Here is a 21,759-nt window from a genome sequence, read left to right as displayed (position 1 = left end):
GTGACCGCGCGCGATATAAAGCGGTGCCGATGCGCCGGCCGGTATTACCGCCGTAGGAGTCGTACGCGTAAGCCTGTCGGTCGCTTTCCCGATCGCGGAAGAAAAAGAAGGAAAGACGAGACAGAGACTCGGCGGCCGCCACGGGGAAAGTATCGGGCCGCTCGGAAGGAAACGCGCTCAGCTGTGAGCCTCTTCTCGCGCACTCTGAATTTAAAATCACGCGAAACCCGGGACGGGTTTCGCGAAATCCCAAAATCGCGGAGGCCGCGAACCGCGCCGGCCCTTCGTCCCTCGTCGCGAGAACGTCGCGGGATTCGGACGCGATCGTCGAGACGATCCCGTCGACGCCGACGTCACTTCCCAGACGCACCGACGACCGCGGAACGCGAGTGCGCGTACGTCCGATCGACGCGAGTCGACGCCCGAGCGGACAAGACGAGCGGGTGCAAATTCTACTCGGACCTCAATTTCGCGGATCTCAACTTCCCGTGAATCCTCAGGTCGAAGTGGACGCGAGCAGGATGAGCTCGAAGGACGAGTGGGACTACTTCCGAAATGGTAAGGAAAAAAAATAGAAATATTTCAGGCATAGATTTTATAGTTGAAACATTTTTTAGACTATGAATGTTTGCAGAATTCGTCTAGTATTTCCTTTTAAAAATCATGGATTTTATAATTTTTTTTCTAATCTGAATATTTTGGAGGTTACGAATTTATTTGCAGAATTTTTCTGGTATTTTTTTTTTTAATTACGCTGTATTTATATACATTTAATTGTTAAATACTCACCTTATGTTCGTCGAAGAACTTGAGATTATTAAATTTATCTATCATCGCGTTGCTGAAAGTGGCTCAAAACGTTTACAACTTATAATTTGTATTAAATGTCACACAGAGCGTTAATTCGCGCACAACTAACCGCGTTTGGCCTTTCAAAGCCTACTTTCCCTTATTGTTGCTCGTTAATGTTTTAAGCGCTTCCCCCGAAGCTACGCGTAAACTTGAGTCGCGCGTGTCCGGAATGACTCGCGCAAATTACACGCGAATTTGGATCGCAAATGAATATACCGCACGCTTGAGCAGCACGGATGTGTAAAAGTAGAAATTGCGAGGAAAACGGATAGAAGGGTCTCGGTGAAAATTGTAACTCTTAAGATAATACCCGCGATTGTGTAATTGCGTGTAATTGTAAAATCGATGATTTTCCTGTAAATCGCGCGGGCCGTCTCTTCCTCGTACGTACATTACTTCTGATAAGCGCGATATTATTGATATTATCGATATTATTGATTGGCCACTTTGTCAATCGTCGTGCATTCAATATACATATCTAACCGGGGTATTTCTGTGCTTAACGTTACAATCAGTGCTGGCTGGCAGCCGCAAGCCTGGTATCTCGTTTCCAGATTAACCAACGGCGAACGAAACGCGTTCGCGATAATTCCTATCGCGGCAGTTAATTGAATCCCATTGCGAAAGAGGCACGAAGCGATTTCATTGTAAAACGGAATATTTTTTTTTCCTAGGAAGCAGTCACTACCTGAAAAAAAAACGCAACGGTAGAAAGTGCGTTTCGAACAAAAATATGAGGATGATTGATCGAAGTTTCTTGGTCTTTAGGACATTCCGGTTAAATTACGCAAAAATTTTCTCCTTTTCTTCGCGACGGTCAAATTACTCTGATTTTCTTCTTCCTCTTTCTCCGTCAACACATCCAACGCTGAAAAGTTGATGGACAATGGACCCGTCGACTTTTTCATTTCGTTGCAAGGCCGCATGCTTTTCTCAAACTTTATGAAATATAAGAGACAATGGAGAAGATGGACAGCACGTGTAAATCACTTTCCTTAAAAAGGTAAGGAGAAAAAAAAGACGTGTTTCCTTTTCAAATTGGAATCTAAAAAAAAACTCCGCATCTGGAATAACGGCTTTGTTTTTCTTTAGTGGAATTATTGATCCCGCAAAAAAATCTTTCGCTGTGCCAAAACGCTTTCACGCAACAACTCTCGAAGATATCTCGACTGGTTTTCCACAAGTGCTCTTTAGCTCCAATGATTTTTATTAACTATCGATTTAATCCAACAATATATAGATTTTAGAGATCCTTAAGTCGTTCGTTCGTCAGTATTAATTAACGCGTCTCCGTAGCGTCAAAACGCGGCCACATGTTAGACATAAGTCGTCAGCAGTCAGCATGCGAACCTCGGAACACAGATCGAAATTCGTGAAAAGGAAAGCCCTGTCGTTCAACTCATTTCGTTTCTCCTCCCCCGTCCCCTGTCCCCGTTCGCTCGATTTTCGTCTCGGTTTCCGGATGGCACCGCAGGCTCACTGACCCGGGGCCATTGTCTTCCCGCTCGAATGCAGGGCGAACGGGCCGTGCCAAGCGACCACAGGGCCGGGGGGGAGGGAGGGGAAAGGGGGTGCCTTCTTTCCTCGCAGACCTCGTGGAACGCGGGGCACGACTCCGCGGGGTAAATGAAAATCAATAGTTTTCTTCCGTAGTGCCGTTAGGCCGATGCACCTGTGTTCCCTGCGCGGGGTAGTATATACAGGCGCGCCTATAACACGCGCGCGGGCCACACGGACGGGCACGCACACGAAAGGCCGGAGGGGGTCGCAGACCCAGTTTCACTTTGTTCCGCCGCACGGGGTTGCCGTGCATGCCTCCGAAACCGCCCTTAATCTCGAGTCAATTTGTCAGCGCTATCTTTCGACCGATTTGTATGCGCGCCGAGCGAGTCGGGGGAATTCGACGTATATACGAATCCTCGGGGATCGGCCCGTTGCCAAAACGAGGGGGGGGGAGAGGGCGAAATCTCGCAGAGAGGGATGATTGAGTCGTTTAAACGCGCGCTCGCGACCGCGGCTCGCGAGAGGCTCCGCTCGCTTGAAATTGATCGATGCGATTCGGCCGTCATCAATTATTTCGGAAGAGTCCGCCGTTCCCACGACACCGCTCGCGTAATTGCGGCCTGCCGTCCCGCGGCCGAGAGCGAGATTGTTTTTCAAGCGGATTTATCTTGGCTCGCGACTAGTATATAGATCGTAGAATTTCGAATCGGCCCGGGGCTGAAAATCTATAGTGCACGTGACATATACTATAGGGTTTTTGGCACTCGGGTGGGGAATCCGAACGCAGAGCCTTGCGTGTAGAATATACACTCTCTTGACTCCTCTAATTCTATTCTAGATATCTTCAGAACGCCACGCCACGACGTTTGAAAATGAAATTACGCCCCGTGCAAATTAATTCGGATTTTGGGGTAATCGAGGTCGGCGTTCCGGGGCACGGAATCCCGCGATCGCGAACGGCGAGCCCCTTATACTTGCGTATTCCACCCTGCCTAACGAGTACCGGAACGTCGGTCCTGATCGTGCTTGTAAGTGAATGAAGAAGACAGATATTCTATCTTTGTTAATTAGCATACATATATGAGATAATTGCAAGCGATGTAGCGTATGATCTAACAAGCGACTGGCCACTGGCCGAAGCGGATGGCGCAATAAGCTGTGACAATTCGAAGTTACAAATTGACACGTTAAATCGCATCACAATCAAGTCGGAGCCGAGGTTTTTTTTTTTTATTTAAACCGAGTTCTTTTGAAGCAAATAGAGAGACGTTGAAAACTTTATACAAAAGGGTTTTCGATTCGTGCGTTATATACTTGTACGCCACTCGCTATCGCGATGCTCCCTATCGATTTAGGTTGTCGTCGGTTGAGGCGAATGCGATTTCAATCGAGTTCCATTCGGGATAAAAATAGAAAGTGATCTCATTGTTACGTTAAAATAAAAAAAAAGAAGAGATTATATTTTTCCTTGGGGTAACGCCAAGTCTCAAAACATCTACGGGCGCGGTCTGGAATTTTTATAGCGATCTCTGACAGCCATCTTGCGAGGATTTTATTTAATTTACGGCCCCACGTCCATTTACCGCCTCTCGCGTTTTGTGTTCCGCGGGCGCGCGAAGAGGATGATATTTCACGACCGTCCGCGTGCAACGTAAATCGCGCGTGAGAATATCGGCGGAGAAAGAAAGTCCACACACACAATCGAAGAGAATCGCGGGAGAAATCCTCTCCCGCGAACGGTCGCGCGGTCACCGTCTTCGTTCGCGACGATTTACCTGCAAATTGCTCGCCGACTGCAATGACGCAGACTGCCATTCTAGGCTGCCATTCGCGCTTATGATGCACGCGTGCCGGTGAAGCCTGCGTACGACGACTTATTTGCACATCGCATTCGTTAATACGAACGGCGTGATGGTTATTCAAAAAAGGTAAAAAAAGGGCGCCAAGTACACGCGTGGTTGTTACCTCGAAAAAAAACCCAAGTGGTAGTATCATTAATTTTATTCAAAAATAAATAAAATCTATTCTAACCTAGGTGGTAGTAGCTTTATTAATTTTTAAATAAAATTATTAAATTATAAAATAAAAATATTTAATTAAAATAAAATAAATAAATTTTTCTTGTAAAAAACTTGGCGCTGCTTTTTTAAGGTTCTAAAAAAGCAGCGCCAAGTTTTTTACAAGAAAAATTTATTTATTTTATTTTAATTAAATATTTTTATTTTATAATTTAATAATTTTATTTAAAAATTAATAAAGCTACTACCACCTAGGTTAGAATAGATTTTATTTATTTTTGAATAAAATTAATGATACTACCACTTGGGTTTTTTTTCGAGGTAACAACCACGCGTGTACTTGGCGCCCTTTTTTTACCTTTTTTGAAAAAGGTAATTTTGTACTGATATCATGCGTTTTGTAGTGTTACGCATCCTCTTCTAAAAAGGGCATGTCATCTATACGATCTATCGAATCTGTCGAAATATTGTTGTCGCTTTTCCGCTTTTCTCGTCCTGCTGCCGAGAGAGAGAGATCATCCTATAAATACTAAATAAATTATATACATGTATAATATAAATATAAATAATTTTAATTACACACACACACACACACACACACTACGTTTACGCGAACGTTACTTCTGTAGTAACTTACGATAATTCCTTCGCGTAAACGGGATTTTGTAGTAACTTACGATAATTTACTCCGCGTAAACGAGTGAATTATCGTAAGTTACTACAGAAGTAACACTCGCGTAAACGTAGTACACACACACACACACACACACACACACACACACACTATCTGTCACGTATACTATGTTTACGCGAGCGTTTTACTTCCGTAGTAACTTATACGATAATTCCTCCACGTAAATGGAGATTCTGTAGCAACTTATGATAATTCATCCCGCGTAAACGAGTAATGCCGGGATTACGATGAATTTAACGTAACGGGACGCGACGGACGCGAAGTAACGTAACGTGAACTTAAGAAATTACGATCGCCGTAACGTGAAGCAGCGTGCATTTCAGAAATGATTTGACAGCTTGGTATGAATAGAAGGTTAAGATTAAGGTTATCTTTAAATTACGGCGATCGTAATTTCTTAAGTTCACGTTACGTTACTTCGCGTCCGTCGCGTCCCGTTACGTTAAATTCATCGTAATCCCGGCATAAATTATCGTAAGTTACTACAGAAGTAACGCTCGCGTAAACATACAGTTTGACAACTTTTACAAGGCAGCATATACGTACGTGTTTGTACGATTTTGTAGATACACCTTCCTTCTTAAAGATCTCTCGGCATCAGCTCTTTACGGTCAATACTTATATATATTTCACTATCTGTCACGACGCGGCAACGGTCACGACTATCACACACTTACACTTATTCTTTTCTAGGTTGTAAAAAACTGTCACGCACTGCGACAGTGCACGAGTGCACTCTCGTGTCAAAAATGGGAAAGTGACACACCAGCCGCCATTTTTGTCCGACGTGGACGTTTCTTAAAAAAAAATTTTCCACATTTGGTCTTTGCATTGCAATATCTTCGCTCGTAGGGCACGTAACGAAAAAAAAAGACTCTTATTTATAAATCAAACCCCAAGCTATCGATCGAACCTACTTAGAAGTTGATCCGTTCACTCGTTATTGAGATCTCAAAATCTCGGATACCCGCAACTCATGCGTTCGCGTAAAAGAGTCACGGTGCGTCTCGCTTCGCGCGTACTTGGCGCGAGACACTACCGTGTCTCTTGATCTCTTCTCTTGTCCCTAACGATTAAGTTATGTATGTCGTATATTTTAAAATTAATATTTGCTCCCGTGAATAGCAATAGTCTCTGTTCAAAAGGAAAATCGACTTTGTTTAGCCTTTTGATCCGCGACTCGCGAATATTGAATAGGAATTTTTTTTTGCTTTCTAACATATAATGCTGTACGCGCATTAAGGATATAAATAAAACGTAATGAGAAGAGAGATTTCACGACAGAAATATCTAAATATCTAAATATCGCGACGCCGAATGACACGTGGCAGAACGCGACGAGGCACTGTCATTTAATGACCATTTTTTTATATACGTAACGTAATAACGGGGTTTCCGATAATGCGGACGGCTAATGGACTCAGGATTGCTACATTGATAATACATAGGTGGAAAAACGCACATGTGTTTGTGCGAAAGGTGCGTGTTAAGTTTCTTTGGTTGGTACAAAAGGATTGCGATATCGAAAGAGAGAAAGAGAAAGAGAGAGAAATATTTGCCAAGTGCATTCACGATTTTCCGCATTCGGCCTTATGATATTTCCTGTGATTCGTTGAATCATCACGTTGCAAGGTTGAACGAACCTTCAAACGAGCGTCGTTCTTATTATCTACTCTGCGACAAGGATCCTAATCGTCACACGTCGACTGACGATAGTATAAGCCATATCGGTAGCCTCAATCTCTCAGCGGCAATAATATTTTGATGTCACTGTAATTTTCCGTTATTTACATTGATAATTAATTACTATGCTTAAGCTCGAGTAAGCCTGTTACGACGAATAAAGAAATCTTTCGTAATCTTGACCCCGATAATGGGAATCTCTTATGTTAATCGTATAAAATACAAAGCAAACTTAACGTTACATAAGAGCGCTTAAGCGGTAAGCGAGCTGATCAAAGTCGAATATTCACGAGAATAATAAATTAAGTAGGCAAAAGTAATCGTCAGGCAACTCGAGTGGATATTTAGATATCGAGACTATCTGGTCGATACATATATTGCTAGCATATAACTGGTGAAAGATAATTGTCTAATTATCTTTGATTTTTATCTCTCCTTCATTCAAAGTTCTCGCGGTGTTTGCAATTCGCTGATAACTTTCATTTTGATCAGTTATGTGGCAAGCGTTGCGAGCTCGCTTACCGTTATCGCGACGTTTTTCGGCTCGAGCCTGATAAACGACTGCTTTTGTTACTACCGCGGAGCTATCCTTCAATGGGAATTCACGTGACACGCCGATCTCAATGCCGCGAGCGGACTTCTTACGCTCTTACGCTCAGCGAATGACTAATTCGTTTCACTCTGTGCAGCTCCGGCGCGCTTTCAATTTTATGGACGATTGTGCGAACGTCGTTATAAATATGAAATGCAGCCGTGAGGCTTTGCGTTCAGGGTCACTCTGATATTTCGCTCACATTTTCGTATTATATGACAATAATTTTTAATAATTAACGATTTGTAAATATTATCTTTTTTGTGGATTTCTGATTTTATACCGTCTAGATTTCTCAGAGTTAATCTTTTCCATTTTCTTTCAAATATAAACACAAATATACTCTGTGTGTATGATCTTATATTGTACGTAACATGATGAAGCAAATCGCAGCAATTAATTTAATTCCGCGAATTTAATTACGTTCTGAGCGATGGCGATCGATTGACCGCAACTTGTCAGGTGAGGTTCGCACGAACGCTAACATTACATAGTGATCACATAATTAAACGCAAGATTCGAACGTTGCAAGTCTCGCGCTTAATTAATCAATCGATCAGCTTGTTTAATTTATGTATTAATTTTTCTTAGCTCTCCCAATCTGTCGCAGCGTCTGATGCGACGCGTTCGACATATGCATCTAACTATAAAAAGCAAACAACATTGAAATCACGTGCCCCGATAAAGAAAGATTAACGCGTCGGCACGTGACGCACGTCCACAGATAAGGAGCATGCGAAATTATTAAGGATAATGTGCTTGATCAGCTTTCGCGTGTCGTCGAAATTGGCGCGCGACATGACATCCGCGCGGACATTATTTTTTAATTAACATTTTTGTTAGTTTATATTTGAATGTATAATAAATTACATACAAGTTCCCGACGTGGCCTTCATGGATTATCTCCAACGTCGTTTATCGCGTCGTTAATAAGTCATAATAAGTGAATGTTATTACTTCTGCAAACGTTATTCGCGTTTTTCGTGTTCGTATGTACTAAGTGGGAAAGAAACGAACTTTATGATGGTCGAAGGAGTGGTCCATGTAGACCGGAATTTCGATAAGTGCGAACTTGAATCTATTATCGGCACGTGACGTGCATCGTGATAAAGAGTTTGTTTCGCGCTCGGAGTTTGGCATGCGAACTTTCTCAATTTGCTTGAGCTCGAGCTCGTATCACCGCGCGGTACTATCTTTGTTGTCACGGTACACGTGCCATTCTTATCGCAAAATTATTTTCATAGATTGATTGTAAACCGAAGAAATCTCGGATGATCGCTCGTCTGCTTCATTTCCGCTGATTCTTGTCACCGCGATAAATTTGTCGAAATTCATTGTTCTCGGTACCGATCCTTATCTGTCTTCACTTCAACGTAACTGAAATTTATCCTTTTTTTTTTTAATTTGCATGTGTATGTGTTGCAGGACCCAGCACGTGGGTGACGAAGTTCCCCATGGCAGCCGGCTCCAGACAGAGCCCGGTGAACATCGAGACCAAGCGGGCGGAATCCGATCACGAGGCTCTGAGCAGCAAACCCCTGCGTTGGAAATATCCCTCCACAGCATCCCGGAAGCTGATCAATCCCGGTTACTGCTGGCAGGTGGACACCGATGCCGAGGGCACATGTGAGTGCGTCGCACTTTGCGATACAGAATCTCGTTTTATTGTTCTTTTCTCGTTTTCGACACTCCCTTTCCCCTTCTCCTCTCTGCGAGAGTAAAAATTTGTACGACGAGTTATCGTGGCACGAACAACGAAAACGTCGCTCAGAGCTAGAATAGATTGTATTTAACGACGATCGATGACGATCTCGAGTTGATTCACGCTTTGCATAAACACGTGAGCGAAAAACTTTTTTCTAAGGGGGAAGGGGAAGGAAGGGGAAATCCGAGGCTGCATGGAAAAAAGGATTAGCCACTAACGAATTTAGTTGCAAAATAGGGACAGCTGGAGTAAACGGTTTTGCTACTACTGTTAAATTATAGCTCTCGCTGCAAACAAAATATTGGGTGTCCCTAAATTTGCTACAGTAGCTAATCTTTTATTGCGGTCAAAACTTTGAATTGCAGATCGTCGCGGCCGCAAAGTGCGGCGCAAGTTGCGAAATCCCGGCGCTGTACAATACGCGGCGCTCGTCCGTCCAGCGATGGAGTGATCCGGGGTATAATTTTAGACGATTCAGTTCGCGATACCCGGCCTCGCATTCCGTCTTAAACGTACTAAAACATGTAAACATTTAAACGTGTAAACATGTTAACGTTGGCAGCGGCGCCGAACGCGATTAGAGCCGCGTTAAATCCGCGGCTTCTTGCAGCGGACTGTATAAAGGCGCGTTCTCCGCACGAATGAGTTACATAATGCTTTTTATTAATTTCGTGCATCATGCACACCTTACGTAAGGAACAAACGCGATGCGATGTGTTTTGTCACGGTGTTATGTATTTCCGAAATTATATATATACATGCCCCGAGGGGGCTGGCGAGCGAATTCTCGCGCCGAAGCACCCGATCGCGCGTACTCGTGTATCGTTATCGTTACGAAGGTTTCACTGTCGACTTCGTGCCACACTTAGGGCTTTTACCTTCGTACCGAGTGCTCGGGGCGTATTCGAAATGAGGACGACCGTGCCGTGGCGTATTATGTGTATTCATATGTGGCACGAAGCGGGGCAGAGCGCTCCGTACGGCGATATGTGACACAAAACAATAGATAGAATGTCGCGATAATAAAGTCGCGGCGTCACTTCTCAGACACTCGTCACGATAAGCGGCCTCTTTCGCAATTCAACATACGGAAATTGCCAATATTGTGCCAAATTGCATATTTGCTGGGGAAACAAATACGAGAACACACAAACGATCGATAAGTAAAATAAAGCAGGCCTTCCTGAAGCAACGTAGTTTTTTTTATTGTATTTTATAAAGGTCTGGAAATAACTTTCGGAGCGCACAAACATCTTGTGTGAAAATTTCCATCGCGCCTGCCGTACATAATAAATAATTTTAGAGTCTCTTGTACAGGAAAATTCCGTGAAAACGCAAGACTTGGCGCGCCAAATTTTCTCCGACAATTTATCACGGTTAAAGTGAAGGCGAAACACAAAATAATAAAATACGTCACGACGCAAATGCGTCGCATGCAGTGCAGATGCGACGATTCTCTCTCGTTATATAGTTCCCGTCCGCGCGGTTTGGCCAATCAAGCGTATCCTGTAATAAAAGCGGCCTGCCACGGGCCCGGCCGTTACGTCCGTTCGTGACGCCTCATGGAAGCGTGCTCCGAGAATTTCTACGTTTACGTGGACCTAATTTAGACGTTTACCCATTCATTTGCATATCTTATCGCGGTAGTGTTGCGGTATCGTGTATCTACTCATCTAATCTCGATTATATCTCGATTTGTCGACAGTTTTGAGCGGCGGACCGCTGATGGACGACGTCTACAAGCTGGAGCAGTATCACTGTCACTGGGGATGCAGCGATTCCAGAGGATCCGAACACACGGTCGACGGGCAGGCCTTCGCCGGAGAGGTATGGAATATAATTAGTAACAGAATATAATGAATATAATAAATTTCTTTTAAAACGTTAACGTTAAGGTAATCCGCCCTTAAACTCGCGCCCTTGGATTCGCTCGCTCCGCTAACTATATTTTAATTTAACGGCTTGAGTACGACGAGCGAGCGCAATTATTCTACTTGATAGCCAAAGTAGCTCGTTAACAATCCAGTCACACATTGAGAGTATGATTCACTCCGTTTGCCGACCATCCGCGAGGAGGAGCGACGTCGACCTTGTCCAAGAACCGCGCCATGTGCGATTTATTAGCGCGATCGTTTTACCGAAGACAAACCGAGGCTTTAGTCCTAGTTATTAGTCGTCCGCAAACACGACGCGAGAGAGATGGCTTTTCTGCGGATAAAAATAGAAAACTTTATGGAGTATGCAAAACGCGGCATAGAGAGACGCTAATTGCGGACAGACATTAATAATATAATTATGCAGACGTTTCATTTATCTCGTAAATAATGCGCTATTATCGTCGCATATGTCCGCATTGATAGAATACCGAGTGACGTGTCCAAAGGTCTTTTTACGCTCTAGCAGCTGCGCGTCCGTCCGCAAAGCCGCGTGTATCGGTTTGCGAATAAGGAAAGAAAGAAACAACAAACGCGCGCGTGGATTAGAAACGATAATGGGCATTATCGTCGAAACCGCCACTCGCGTGCGCGAATAATAGCCGACTCGCGTAACGAGATGTATATGCGTCCACACACGCGCGCATTGTGGACACCGAAGGAATTTTCGAAGGCGAAAACAATTCGCGAACAAAACGCCCGCTCGCGAACTGCGAAAAGAATGCCGATGATTAACCGCGGGAGAAAATTGCGTATTTCCTGGGCACATTTTCTGACGCGATTCCGGGACGGACGCGCTCATCGTGATGGGAATTTTTTCGGTGCTCTTGCTGGCTTGTTTTGTAAGTGCAAAATAAATTTGTTTGCTCGACTCGCGATTAAATCGCTTTCGATTATGCAATCGTCTACGCAGCACTGAGTCTCTAATCTATCAAAAAAAGGTGACTTCAGCTTGATCCTGCTGCCGCGCCGGTCGAGAAAATATCGATGACTCTTCTTCGATGCGATGAAAAATTTTCTTCCTTCTTACGATGTATGTAATAATAATAGTCGAGCAGCAAAACACGTTTGAAATTACGCAACGAAACTCTATTCCCCGAACGAGATCGCGATTTCTCTTGGAAACGAGCGTGCCGCTTAACCGGCTACGCTTTCCGGCCCAAACTCGATGATAATAATTAAGCGACCTGAGTCTTAAACGCATTAGCGAGTCAATTGGCGATCGCAATGACTTCGCGTTCGAACGCCGTGCACGTCCGTCTCTTCCATCGGACGCGCTTTTTCCGGGAAGCTCCGCGACGCAACGTTCGCTTCGTCGCGAAACTCTAACACGGCGAATGTATGCGCGATATCCCCCCGTAGCGATCTCGTATCTGGGAAACCGGGTCGATCGGATGCACACGGATATCCGCGGAATTTGAGAGAGGAAGAGAAAGAGAGAGAGAGAGCGTTCAGTTGCCGCACTGATTACATAATATCTCTCTAACGACTACCCGTCAAACGCAATTATCATTTATCGACGATGCTGACGAAGTTTCTTTGAGATCCAGTAACGTAAATCACGGCCAAGAAGAATATCCTAAATGGTTAAGGCTGTGTATAATCAAAACGGGACAAAAGCATTGAAGATCATCGGACTTTCTCGACGGTAGAAATGCAGAAATTGATATTTCTCAATTGGCCATTTGCAAGGATTAAGTACTCGTTAACTGCCAGTCAACCTGCCGTTCCGCTCCACCCTGATTGCCCGCTATTAGACTTAATGCTCGACGATTTAGATTCATTGGACGACAACGTTTGGTTTCAGCTACATCTTGTGCACTGGAACACGAGCAAGTACAAGACCTTCGCCGAAGCCGCGAAAGCTTCTGACGGTCTGGCCGTTCTGGGGGTCTTCCTTAAGGTTCGTAACGTTATAATGTTTTTATCACATCAACGTGCGCGTGTTGCAATTAATTGTTGAATATTAAAATAATTTATACAATTAGAATAAGTCCGATTAGAACTGCATCTATTTTTTTTGTACTGCACAGAAAAAAAGTATCAAATCAAAACTTATACTCAAATTAAACTATTCGTCGTTTCGTACATACGCAACCATATAATCTTCTTATAAGAATTTCAATTTTTATCTTGCTTGAACTATATATAAAATGACTTTGTTCAAGCAAGTTTCTTTCGTTTAACGCAATCAATGTAATCTCATTTCAAGATCTCCACGTTGAAACTAAAGATATTTTCAAGTCAAGAATACACTTTCTTCCTGTGTGAAACGTCTTTTCAAGCCTAAAAAATATCTGAGTGCAATATTTCGAGAGCTTCCCAAGGAAGAAAGGGGTGACTTCAATGGGAGACGAACGATATATCGACCTTTTTGATCTCGTGAGTGTGTATTCAACGGTTCCTGTCGTACTAGCTCCGGAGTTTCTCTTAATGAAATTCTCCACTCAGGTGCAAAACTTCAGACGGATATTTCCGACGTGCTACTTTGGATTCGCACACATCGATTTATCTTTTCTACGGACATCGTCAAGATGTTCCGACAAATTGCCGTACACCCAGATGATTGGGCGTTACAATCCATTCTTTGGTTCAATTCAGAAGGTCAGCCTGCTCCTCATCGACTCACCACTGTCACTTTCGGGCTCACATGTGCCCCTTTTCTCGCACTCCGAACGGTACTACAACTTGTTGAGGATGAAGGTGCGCGTTTTCCTAAAGCTGTTCCAGCTCTCAAGAAAGGCCGCTACATTGATGACACTTTTGGAGGTGCCGACACAATCTCTGAGGCCAAAGAGATAGTGCACCAAGTTACACAGCTTTGTATGGCGGGCGGCTTTCCCTTGCAAAAATGGAAGAGTAACAATCAAGAAATATTGCCTCCAGTTTCGGACAGTAGCAACGAATCTTCTTCTGAATCTTCTTCTCCAGTTGAATTTGAGCCATCCCTTGTGAAAATTCTCGGGCTCATTTGGAATCCAGAGACTGACACCTTCCTTTTTTCTGATAAATCATCGCAACGTGATCGAGTTACCAAGCGAACGATACTTTCTGAAATCGCTCAAATGTACGACCCTCTAGGTTTTATTTCTCCAGTGATGATCCGGAGCAAGATAATTTTACAGGAACTTTGGTTACTCAAGAGTGGATGGGATGATTCTGTTCCTTCGGAGTTACACGATCGTTGGATATATTGAAAATGTGTATATTGAAAATGTAAAAGCTACGTATTTCTCACCTTCTTCGTCTTTGTCAAAAGCGATATCTTGCATCTATGAATACTCAATATATATTAGTTCGTCAAATGTTTATACAAGCGTGTCGTCAGCCCGCGGAAGCCACACCTCTTCCACTCGGGGATTCTAATTCGCTTATTTTCGCCGGAGTATATGCATCTATCTATCTATAGTCAAGTTAGGTATTTCACATAAGACGTAAGCTGCAGACAAGCAGAATCCCCGTGGAGGTGCGGAGGTGTCACCGCCACGATCGTCGCCGAATAGGTCGATTATGTAAACGCGAGAGACGTTGACATGATTACGCCGTGTCGCCGTATCGGACTCGTAAACGAGACACGCAAACACGCGTTCTCGTTCGGCGCGGCGCGTTCGTCGTTCGCATTCGTTTTCGTATAGCGAGAAGAATACCACGATCGCGTGCAACGGCAATTATCCTCTTCCGCTTTGCACGGCGCTTTGTGTCTAATATTTAGGTTGCAGCTGCGCGGTATCTCATGCGGAGAACGCGACGATCGCAATTGCAAAAATTCTATTCGAGCAAGCGATACACTTCTCGCCGGCGCGCGGCGCAGCGCAGCGCGGCGGGAGAAGTTGCATTGTTACGGAGATCGGACGCGATAAATCTCGCGGAGCAGGGAAATACTCGCGAAGCGAGCTTTCCTCGCGCCCGCCGGTGCATCAACGTGATTATCTCTTACGTAAACGTCGCGCGGCTTTAGGACACGTCGAAGTCGCGTAAGAGCGCGCGAACGTATCGAAGGAAATTTATGCGCCATGCACGTGCGACACGGCGACAAAATGCGGCAGACAATTCTAAAAATGACATTGCGTAATCAACGGCTCAATGTCGAGCGTTTTTTATCGCGTCTATTTGTTCCTCGTGCCGCTGTTTCGCCGATCGTTACGGTCGCTATTCAACGATATTCGACAGGGGAGCTAATTAAATTCGCGATAAATTCCTGAGCCTTTTATCAACTCACACTCAGTGTCGCGAATTTTGTTTTAAATGAAATTACAGACATTAAATTTCAGGAACGCGCGTAAATCTGGGGATATGCGGTATCTTTTTACCTACCGATCGGAGGATTTAATTGAGAATATAACTCGTTAGCTTGAGAGAAAGCGGCTTAATTAATGTCTCGGCCTCGTGAAATCGCGTGTCATTATAATCGGAAAGGAAGGAAAGCAAATAAAACGATTTGCTTGCAGGTCGGCAAAACCCACGAAGAAATGGACAAAATCGCCCGACTGCTACCGTACGTCTCGCACAAGTACGAGGTCGTGGAAATTACGGAACCTATTGACCCCGGTAAACTTCTTCCCGGTAAGTTACAATCGACCCGATCGAATAATCGCCCGGGTAATTTGGCGATTGTCTCTTTGATCAAACATTCCGTCTATTCATATCGATGCATAGTGTCCGTGATCCATTCTTGTTGTTCCTCCTGTAATATTCATATTCAATTGTAGCTTAAACCTGTTTGCGCAAGCTGATCGAAGCGTAATGTAACTTTGTAATAGTTTTGACCTATGTAAATTAATTAATTCAAACGAGAAACAGCTGATGAGACCGAAAATAAGACAAGTGAAATTCCTTTTATCTCATCCATCTTTAATTAATTTATATATACATATAAATTTTTATATTATGATATAAAAAAAATACTTATATTAATATTATAATATAATATAATATAATATATAGTACACTACTCAACAAAATTAAAAGGCCCCTTAAAATCAGCGCTAAAAAAGACCAATTTTAAAGTCACGTTATCTTTGCAAAAAAAAAAGATGTTTGAGTGATGATTGAAAAAGCATTTTAAAGCTTAAATCTTTAGCTTTCAAATGCTTCAAGACACGTTTATCTGCAAAGATTTTCCTACAAACGACGCTAATTTAAAGTGGGCCTTGTTAAATTGAAAAATAAATTTTTACTTTGATGACGTGCTTATTATATTATTATATTACATTATTATATATATAATACGTATATTTGCAATCCTGGCTCGCAGCCAAGTCAGATCAAACATTAAACGGTGTCAACAAAGTAATAGAACCGTCTGTGAGATGACGGAAGCCATTCGTTAGCGTTAACAATCGCCTGGCGCGTGTCTCTGCATTAACGCATCGACTAACGAAATTTCTCCCGCATATACCTCGTGCTCTCGCTTTGCGTCGTGCACGCACAGTGCGCGGCGGACGGGCCGGCACGCAGAGATGCGTGAATCCGTGCATGCGCTGGGCCGACCGAATCATACCACGCCACGAGAACAAATGGGATTTCCAAGGTTCGTACGTTCGTATCGCCTTGGACTAGTTCGTGCGAGAGAATGAGAGAGAAAAACAGAGAGAAAAAGAGAGTATGTCTAACGCGCTCGAGCGTGGGGCTGGCTCCCGCTTTTCAGCAATCAGAACAAAAAAAGAAAAGCCTCGAGCGCGATTATCCTACGGTCATTTTTCAGCAGCCTCCAATTTTCCGAAACCTTGCATGTCAAACGCGCACGGTCGGGATGGACGCATGTCGTAAAATGATTGGCGTGATGTGACGATCTGCACGTCGTAGTCAGTAATTGGTTTTTTTTTTCCATATCCTGACGTAAAAAAAGACGAATTTATTTTTGCGCGAGGAGCAGCTGTTTCGCGATGCAAATCCTTATATCGGTTTGTGGAAGTTCCTCATTTTACTGTATGACATATTTATATGCGTTTATCTGTACAAATATCACAATTTAATGTCCTCGTAATTTAATCTCGCTTAGTATCCACTCCTTTATTTTTCGCAAGCGAATTATTTGCACGAATATCATATACGTTAATGGTATAGTGTCCTCACAATTTTTAATCCTGCTTAGTGCGCACTGATTCTTTATCTTTTGTAACCGATATGTCTAATATAATCTTGTGTATGTGTGGATATATTTCAACTAGTCCTAAGTATATAAACCTTTATTCGTACGTTCACCTATAGACCCTCGTAGTGTCCTCGTTAGCGTTACTTATCGATATTATTTCGGAGAAATGTCGCTCGGGTATCAGCGATAACACCGAAAGATAAGACGAACGGAGGGTCAGCGCTTACACGAAATATACCTCTCCGGACAGACAGTACATTAATCAAATCGTGAAATTACATTCACGAGGTAATTTTCTCCATCACTGAACCACGATTCGTGTGACGTGCGGTATAGGATGACAGAAAAAGGGAAACATTTCAGACATTAAAAGACATTATCGCGAGAACATCGGTTTCGAGACGTGATTGAATCTCCAAATGAAATCCGACGCGACGTAGCTATTTTGATATTTAAGTAATTCTGCTATATCGCGTTGGAAGATAAAATCACAATTACAAACGTGATCGTTTAAAAATATGCGATCAAGTAATATAATACGCGCCGCGTCACGCCTACAGTCTCATCAATGGCATGTTATTACTGATTTAAGCAATCGCATTTATGTCTCTTTATCGCTTTTAGGTGTCAGTTTAATAAATTTCCTTTCGCTTTTATTTCCGCGCGAGAAACTACTGCAATTTCTTCTCTGGTTTAGACGACAACGGATACTGGACGTACTTGGGCTCGCTGACGACGCCGCCGTGCAACGAGAGCGTCACTTGGATCCTCTTCAAAAAGTACATCGAGGTGTCCCATCATCAGCTCAACGTCTTCCGCAATCTGCGAAAGTTTCCGCGCGGCGAGGAGTGCCCTTGCCACGAGAACCACGGAGTGGTAAGCGAAAAAAGTATCGCGGAAAGAATTATCGCACCTCTGTTTCCGCGACGCTGCTTCTTTTTATCTCCGGTCAACTCGCCCGCATGTTGCGAGTCGCTGGTCCCTTATCCGAACGGTTCCGAGAATTCCCCCGTATCGTTTTCCCTCGATATCCCTTTTCCCCCGGGTTTGATAAACGAGTCCCGATTGGCGATCAACGTGACACGGCGAACGCCTCTGCGGCGCGACGCGATTACCATTTTCCAGCCGCGAGATATGCATATCGTCGCAACGAGTCGGCGTTTTCTCTCTTTTTTTATTCCTCCTCTTTCGCTCGATATACCGCGAACCAGTCACGGGCTATTTTTAGGCGTCCAGGACGCCTTTAGACGTCGACGACCGCGCGGCCACCGCGTCGTCTCGGCGACGAGCTGGAATGTATAATATTTCGGATCGACAGGGAGCAACCGCGCGCGACACGCCCTCGTTTTTATATGTAATCCCGACCTTTCTTCTTCTTTGACACTCCGCAGGTGATGAACAACTTCCGTCCACCGATGCCGCTGGGAAATCGCGTGTTGCGGGAGTGCGGGAGTTTCTGATCGTCGGCCCCCACCCGGAAAATGACAACAGACGAGAGAGACAGAAAGAGACAGAGGACGGAATGACTTCCGATCCTCTCTGCGCTCTTTGCGAACCGTCGACCCCGAAGCGACGACCGATGTTAGCCGCCGACGCGAACGAACCGCCAGCGTCCAACGTGCCTTCCGATTTAATCAACGAAAAGACTCGCCTTGCGTTTCGCGAGGCGCCCAGCCTTGCTTTCTTTGTAGTCGACTTCGTCGAGTTAGCACAGAGAGACTTCCGCCGCGAGCAGGAAATTCCTGGAGACGAATCGAGAATACTTGATAGCTTTAGCTCGCGCCACGGTGAGCTGCGACTTGCGAGCTTTAGCTCGCCGCGTACTCCCATGTTATTTAACGCAATTACACAGTAAGCTAACAATAAGTAGGCCTTACCAATCTAACTGGCACCGTTATCGAAGAATCACTGTGAATTCATGCATCACGCAAAACCAAAGCGCCGATCTTACAAAAAATCGCATTACTCTGCAAAAATGGTAAATTTCACGTAAGATAAAATATACATAGCGCGTCTGATTTTTGCCGAGAGGCTGATTTTTAATACAAGGCACCTCTGACCAGCCGGATATTCCTCGACGGTAGGTACGCTACATGAACTATTGAAAAAAACTTTGAAAAGAGCGTGGAAAAAAACCTTCACATTTATTCCTCTGTGGATGGCGACGACGACAGGTAATTATCGACTTTCAGCACCTTCTCGAATACGATCGATGGACTCGCACATTTAGACATTTGTCTGAATGTATCATGTCCCTGAGATGATCGCGCTTAGTTATTATTCGTCCGAGAGCTGTCCAACTCGTCTTTTTTTCAGGCGCGATCGTCTTTAAATCGCTCGTCGGCCGAATCTTATCAAATACCTTCGACGGAGGAAGCGTGTTCGGTCAGAGACGCCGCAGTAGTGGCTAATATATAGTATATATATGTATATATACAAGTGTGTGCGTTTCAATTTAATCAAGAGCAATTATACGAGTGAAAAGTAGACTAACAACGTTAGAACGTCCGTTCTTCGCGCGCGCGAGGAATACCGCTTTCTCATTAATTAATTAAAAATTGTTGCTCACACGTGTACGCGTGGAATTCCGAGAAGGTCCGTGTCTGTGCGTATAAGACGCGCGATCTGACGATAAGATGGAACGTAACGATAATTGCGACACGGCGCGATGCTCTTTGTGTATCGAATTATACATAACACGGTAGATCGATAGATATTAATAACGAGTCGTGAATTCTTTGCGTGCACACAACGGCTCGTGCATCGCGCAAAGAGGACTCTGTCTCGATCGATCCGTCCGCGAGGCATCGTCGACTCACATCGTCTTTAAGTGGCCGCGAGTCAACGATCTACCTTGGATGCTGTACGTTACGCTACCGCGGCATCTGAAAAGAGAATAGTTGTTAATAGCATCGTATTTAAATCGTGTGTACCGCACTGTTGACGCACGAGACAGACGGTAAGAGACCCCCAGAGGCGCATCGTACGGCTTCATTCAGGCCTCGTGTGCTTAGCGTAGACTACGTGAGTTTGTTCTGTCAAAATATTCCCAGCCGAGATTTGTCGCGCCGTAAAACAAGTGTGAGATGCCGGCGTTTTATCGCGGAAGCGACTTTGATGATACGTACGATAGGTATAGCTGCGACGTATGTCCGAAGATAAAATAAGCCTGTCGTAAATCAAATCGAACAACTGTATGAGATAAGTAGAAAAAATCGGTGAGATTGTGAACCAATCGGCAATCGTGTGTTAAAATGACGAAATTTATAAAAAGTGGAGCCGATCAGTTTTGCCTTCTGAAAAGCTGATGTAAAAATCTTTCTCCTCGGCGTTCCGACTGATTTCCGATAAAACAACGAGACGTGACTTGAATTTTTCTGATAATCTGAATTTATCCTAGCAAAAAGTTTCTTTTTCTAAAAAATGATGTTTTTCTTTAACTTTAATTCTCCAGCATAATGCGCGAGGAAAATGATTTTTATGAGGATTAAACTGAATTAATAAAATATAAATCGTGGACCGCAACTCTCTCTTGAGCGTCAACAGTCACTTAAAATAGACGATAGTCGTGAATTTTATTTCATGTCATACACAAATTTTACGTATCGTATACTATAGTTTGCGACGTGCGTCGAATATATTATGCTGGTCACTTTGGACACCTTATCATACATGTTCTCAGGAATCGCTCCTCCGGTCTTTCTGTAAACTGTAAGATAACGTCTTCTTTCGTTTCGGCGGTATCTCGTCGTTTGACTTTTATATCATTTGCTATATATTATATATATTATATGCATGTATATTCTAATTATTGTTGGTGACGTGAGATATGGTATGTATTTGTATTTCGTAGTCTCGACTGTGATAGAAAGAAAGAAAGAGAGAGAGAGAGAGAGAGAGAGAGAGAGAGAGAAAGAGAAAATAAAGTGCCGTTCTATTTGCTTTCGTACGGCAATATCCGGCTCGCTTTCTGTCACTCTTATTGCGATCCTTCGACTCCGAAAATGAGTTCTCGCTCTGGAAAGCCTCGAGCGAGCCTCTATTCCGTTTCGTCGTATAAAAGGGTACAAGGCCAGCGACCGCTAACGCTCGACCGTACCCGGCTTTGGTGCTCGTAGTCGGGACCAGTTTTAGCGGACGAGGAGGAAACCCGTGTATGGGAGAAGGCGTGGAAGAGCGACCGAGGTGAGGAGACCTCACCTGTGTGATTCCTTGGAACGCCGTAACGCCCTCGAGCTATACAGGATTACATATATTACATCTCGTGCGGCATCAACGAGATGACGAAGTGGCGCAATCGCCGTGCGTACATACGAGTGATTGTATCAAGGAAAAAAGCAGGATAATTTCTCGATGTAACACGCTTTACACGCTTGTATAAAGTTTAACAGCTCGAGATTCTCCAGCGTCGGATTGTTTTCGGTTATTTATTTTCTTTTTTTTTTACGTCTATTCTAATCCAACGTTGTAAATCTCACAATCAGTCTCTTCGTGGGTTTCAACATCGAGATCTCGTCGCGCAGTCGGCTCGCGCCGCCAACGCTTTTATGAGACATTCCCTCGGAACCGGTCGGTGCATCTGACGATGCACGTGTATCGCTGATACTACTACACTCATAATAGTCGAACACGCTTAGTTCTGTCGCCGCTCGTTCGTTCGCACTGGCTCCGAATAATAATTTGT

The 21,759-nt window shown here is 44.0% G+C and overlaps 1 protein-coding gene across 3 annotated transcripts; it reads left to right on the top strand.

The window, feature by feature from the left end:
• The first annotated feature begins 34 nt into the window (after window positions 1-34).
• Window positions 35-20,984, top strand: Cah1 (carbonic anhydrase 1). 3 transcript variants are annotated; one of them, XM_077422068.1, is made up of 9 exons: window positions 35-558; window positions 1,527-1,855; window positions 8,768-8,968; window positions 10,753-10,874; window positions 12,789-12,884; window positions 15,430-15,544; window positions 16,413-16,511; window positions 17,773-17,951; window positions 18,467-20,984. In XM_077422068.1, exons 3-9 carry the CDS (start codon window positions 8,797-8,799, stop codon window positions 18,533-18,535), a joined length of 852 nt encoding a protein of 283 aa, XP_077278194.1. In that variant the 5' UTR covers window positions 35-558; window positions 1,527-1,855; window positions 8,768-8,796; the 3' UTR covers window positions 18,536-20,984. The 3 variants fall into 3 exon arrangements, with proteins under 3 accessions (XP_077278194.1, XP_077278193.1, XP_077278195.1); XM_077422067.1 differs by lacking the exon at window positions 1,527-1,855; XM_077422069.1 differs by lacking the exons at window positions 1,527-1,855; window positions 16,413-16,511 and having other exon boundaries at window positions 36-558.
• The last annotated feature ends 775 nt before the right edge of the window (window positions 20,985-21,759 follow it).

The sequence above is a fragment of the Temnothorax americanus genome, unplaced genomic scaffold, assembly GCF_048541705.1.
Source record: "Temnothorax americanus isolate GAGA-0224 unplaced genomic scaffold, ASM4854170v1 Scaffold7, whole genome shotgun sequence".
NCBI lineage: Eukaryota > Metazoa > Arthropoda > Insecta > Hymenoptera > Formicidae > Temnothorax > Temnothorax americanus.
The sequence above is the reverse complement of the archived record's forward strand: the minus strand, read 5'-3'. Positions and strand labels throughout refer to the sequence as shown.